General features: G+C 38.1%; 1 protein-coding gene across 1 annotated transcript; it reads left to right on the top strand.

Moving 5' to 3' along the window:
• The first annotated feature begins 912 nt into the window (after positions 1-912).
• On the top strand, positions 913-3,610 carry LOC105171279 (uncharacterized). The gene is made up of 2 exons (XM_088875626.1): positions 913-2,904; positions 3,512-3,610. Exons 1-2 carry the CDS (start codon positions 913-915, stop codon positions 3,608-3,610), a joined length of 2,091 nt encoding a protein of 696 aa, XP_088731752.1.
• The last annotated feature ends 858 nt before the right edge of the window (positions 3,611-4,468 follow it).

Below are 4,468 nucleotides of genomic sequence, written 5' to 3'. Positions count from 1 at the left end.
ATAAATAGGTGATGTAATTCACTTTAAGGGACAACTTTTGAACTCTTCTATTTCTCTACGTTTTTATATTATTTTGCTTTTCATGCGTTCTTCCATGAGCATGTCTAGCTAAATCTCTCATTCCGGTCGAAGACTTGGTGAACGCTTAAATCCAACGGGTTGTGAGATCTAATTTATGCTTTCTACTTTTGTTCATATTGGTATTTGTGTTGTTCTCTGTGTTTTTATTACAAATAATCTGATTTATTGTCAAGAATATTTGCCTAGCCAATTGAACTTTCAAATCCGTAATTGTTTGTTTAGTTCGATAACTAGTGGTAACACAACATAATTGATTATGTAGAAGTTTTCGATTATGTTGTGGGGAATGCACAATCTAACTTAAATAAATCCTCGTAGGAATTTATTGGTTAGAATTGGGCCTTTCTAGTTCTTAATGCTGTCGGTAAATTAAATCTTGAGGACGTTCCCAAGGTTGTTTACTGATTAGGGGTTTAGTCAACGGACGTTCCTTGACTATCCACAAGGTAAGGAAAGGTGAGGTCGTTAGGTCGTACCAATTGCCATAACCAATTTATCTATCATGAATAATTGTTATCTTTGCATCTATGATCAACCGTGGAATTAAGTGTGATCCTATCTTTAACTGGAATACTCTTCTCTTATATTTATCTCTTCTAATTTTATTAGCTTTTTAGTTTTATTCTTCTTCACAATCAAAACTCCCCCTAATTATTTTCGTTTTTGAAGGAATTAATTTAAAACCAATCTCTGTGGATTCGACCCTACTCACACATCTACAAAAGTGTTCGTAGGAATTATTTTTGGTGGATTCGACACCCATCAAATTTTGGCGCCGTTGCTGGGGATTGGTGTCTTTAAATTAATTTCTTTTGCTAGTTACTTGGTTTTATGCCACGTTCTTCTCGTACAGCTGAACTTAAATTTGACCCAGAGATCGAGAAAACTACTCGTAGACTCCGAAAAGAAACCAAGCAACACAAGGAAGAGGCTTCTACTTCTTCCAAACCAGCAGCAGACTCTGAGTTAGACGTGTCCACGTCTAACAACTCTAAAGACGAAGTCATGGCCCAAAATCCCGAACGAACGATCAAAGAGATGACTTCGCTTGACTTAAATCAACAACCACTCTGCATTGAATATCCTAATTTAGATGTTGATTTTGAACTTAAATCTGGCCTAATTCATTTACTTCCCATTTTTCGTGGCCTTGCAGGTGAAGACCCACACAAACACCTCAAGGAATTTCATGTGGTGTGTTCCGGCATGAGACCTCAAGGAGTCACCGAAGAACAAGTCAAGTTAAGGGCCTTTCCATTCTCATTGGGAGATAAAGCAAAAGATTGGCTCTACTCCTTACCTTCGGGATCTATTGTTAATTGGAACGAGCTCAAGAAACTATTTCTTGAGAACTACTTCCCCGCTTCAAGGACTACAAACATCCGGAAGGAAATAAGTGGAATACGCCAATTCTCCGGTGAAAGTTTCTATGAGTATTGGGGGAAATTCAAGCAATTGGTGGAGAGTTGCCCTCATCACCAAATTCCTGACCATCTTCTAATTCAATATTTTTATGAAGGGTTGTCCGAGGCAAACAAAAGTTTGGTGGATGCAACTAGTGGAGGTGCTTTGTATGATAAAACTCCTACCGAAGCACGCAGACTAATCACAATCATGGCGGTCAATAATCAACAATTCGGTAGTAGAAACGACAACCCCCCACGAAGGGTGAACGAGGTAAGTACTTCTATTGATGAACGTTTAGATAAACTCACTTCTCTTGTTGAAAAGTTTATAGGGGGAGGCATTCAACAAGTCAAGACTTGTGGGATATGTACATCTTCGGGACATTGCACCGACGTTTGTCCTACACTTCACGAAGATTCAACCGAACATGCTGGCGCCATCGGTGGATTTTTTGAGCAACAACAAAGGAGATATGATCCATTTTTCTATACATATAACCCCGAATGGAGTAAACACCCAAATTTGAGGTATGGCAATCAACCTCAAAACTTTCAAAGGGGTCCACACCAACAACCACCACCACCTCAAACCAATCCCAATAATGGTACGCCCTTGGAGGATATCGTGAAGACACTCGCCTTGAGCACCCAACAATTCCAACAAGAAACTCGCTTGAGCATACAAAATTTGGAATCCCAAATGAGCCAACTGGCCTCCTCCGTTAGCCGTTTGGAGTCTCAAGGTAAGTTTCCCTCCCAAACTATTATTAATCCTAAACAAAATGTTAGTGCTATTACCTTGTGCAGTGAAAAAGAGCTACAACTCGAAAATAGCACTAGGCGTGGGCACGCACAACAGGGCAAAACAGAGGATGCATTGGAAATTCCTCCAAAAGAAATTGAAAAATCCAACCAAGTCAGTGAGGAAAGTCCCAAGGTGTTCATACCCAAACCTCCCTTCTCGGAAAGATTTGCCAAGTCCAAAGAGGAGGAAGAGGAGAAGGATATCCTTGAAACATTACTCAACGTTGAGGTAAATATTCCCTTGCTCGATTCAATTAAACAAATACCTCGCTATGCAAAGTTTCTCAAGGATTTGTGCGCCAACAAATCTAAATTGAGAGATAATGAAAGGGTAAGTATTGGAGAAAATGTATCTGCCATTTTTCAAAGAAAACTACCTCCTAAATGCAATGATCCAGGTACGTTTTCTATCCCTTGTAAAATTGGAAAGATTGGAATAGAAAAAGCAATGTGTGATTTGGGTGCTTCAATCAATATTATGCCTCTTACTATTTATGAATCTTTGAATGTTGGCCCATTGAAAAAAACGGGGGTCGTTCTTCAACTCGCCGATCATTCCGTAGTTTACCCCAAAGGAGTTCTTGAGGATGTTCTTGTGCAAGTTAATGAATTGGTTTTTCCTGCTGACATTTATGTGCTTGATATGAAGGGGGATATTTCTCCCAACTCTACATCCATCTTACTAGGAAGATCATTCCTTAAAACCTCAAAAACCAAAATTGATGTTGATGCTGGAATTCTCTCTATGGAATTTGATAATGAGGTTATGAGTTTTAGAATTGGTGGTGCCATGAAATATTCTAATGATGTGCATTCTATTTTTTTTATTGATTTTATTGATCATTTTGTGCAAAAAAATACTATGTTCGATGGTGGAGGAGCATTTAAGACAACAATTACCAAAAGCCTCACCTCGAGTCCAAAAACTTATAAGAACAAAGTTTTTCATGACAAAATAAGTTCAAGGAAGAAGTCATCCATGGACCGCCAAGTTCTCCTGAATCCACACCATCACAGGGTGCATTACATAGAAGAAGTGGATTTAGAGTGTCCAACTCATTTGAGTTAAGGCACAACAACGTCTAGCCAAAGACGCTAAAGAAAGGCGCTTCTTGGGAGGCAACCCATGTCCTCTTTTTCTCAATTTTTTTTTTCTTTTTCTTTTTTTTTTCCCTAACTTCTTGTGAATAATGTGATACCATTAAAATCGATTTTTGCAGGTCAAAAGGTATGAGCATCCACAAGGGACTCTCCTTCTCATTCAAGGTCTCACAATTCTCGAGCTCCCGCAGTTCCACCACCTACTCCCGAATCACTAAGGGACGCTCTCTTTCTCCCTTTCTCTTATTTTATCGTCCTAGATATGCATGCTTACCACATTGGGGACAATGTGAAATTAAGTGGGGGGAAGGTGTTTTGATTGTTTTGATAGAAAATGAGTCTTGGTGGATTAATTATTTTGATTGATGCTTGCTACCCCTTCCATATTTGTTGAAGCAAATATTATTTTATCTTGTTCTCACACTAGCTTTATGATCAAAGACTTAGGCTAATCAAGTAATAATTTGGTAATGTGTGATAAGGATGTGCATCTAATGACTCCTGACAACTTACGGTTAAGAACTTATTTTTGCAAATGGTGATTTGATTTGAAAATTGAATGTGGAAAATTGGTGGACATAACCTACCTAGAGAGGAATTTTGAGCCTATACACTCATGAAAATCTACAATTTTTTCTTTTCTTGAGAGATAATGCTTCATGATTTTGTCTTCCTAGAACTTGCTTTGAACCATATCAAGGCCACATCTTTATGCATATACTTGAAAATGATAAAGGCGCTAGGATAAAAACCCCTTTAGCTTAAAAAGACCACCTACATATAAATCCCCTTAGTAAGCCCATTTGAGCCTTATAAGCCTTAATTCCTTGTTATGCAACCCCAAGTATAAACAAACTCTACCGTCTTTTTATCATCCTTGTTTGGCCCTTCCAAGGACTAGTAGAGCGTCAAGGAAATAAAGATGTATTCTAAGTATATGTTTTGACATTAAGTGGGGGGATATCTCAATTATTGTAAAGGACATTTATGAGCTAACATGTCACATGAAAATCTTGTTCTATGCCTTAAAAAAAAAAAAGAAAAGAAAAGAGAAAATGCCTTACAAAAAAAAAAGA

The sequence above is a fragment of the Sesamum indicum genome, linkage group LG11 (genome assembly GCF_026168435.1).
Source record: "Sesamum indicum cultivar Baizhima isolate 11 linkage group LG11, ASM2616843v1, whole genome shotgun sequence".
In the NCBI taxonomy this organism is placed as follows: Eukaryota; Viridiplantae; Streptophyta; class Magnoliopsida; order Lamiales; family Pedaliaceae; genus Sesamum; species Sesamum indicum.
Note: the sequence above shows the minus strand (reverse complement) of the source record. Positions and strands in the feature narration are given on the sequence as shown.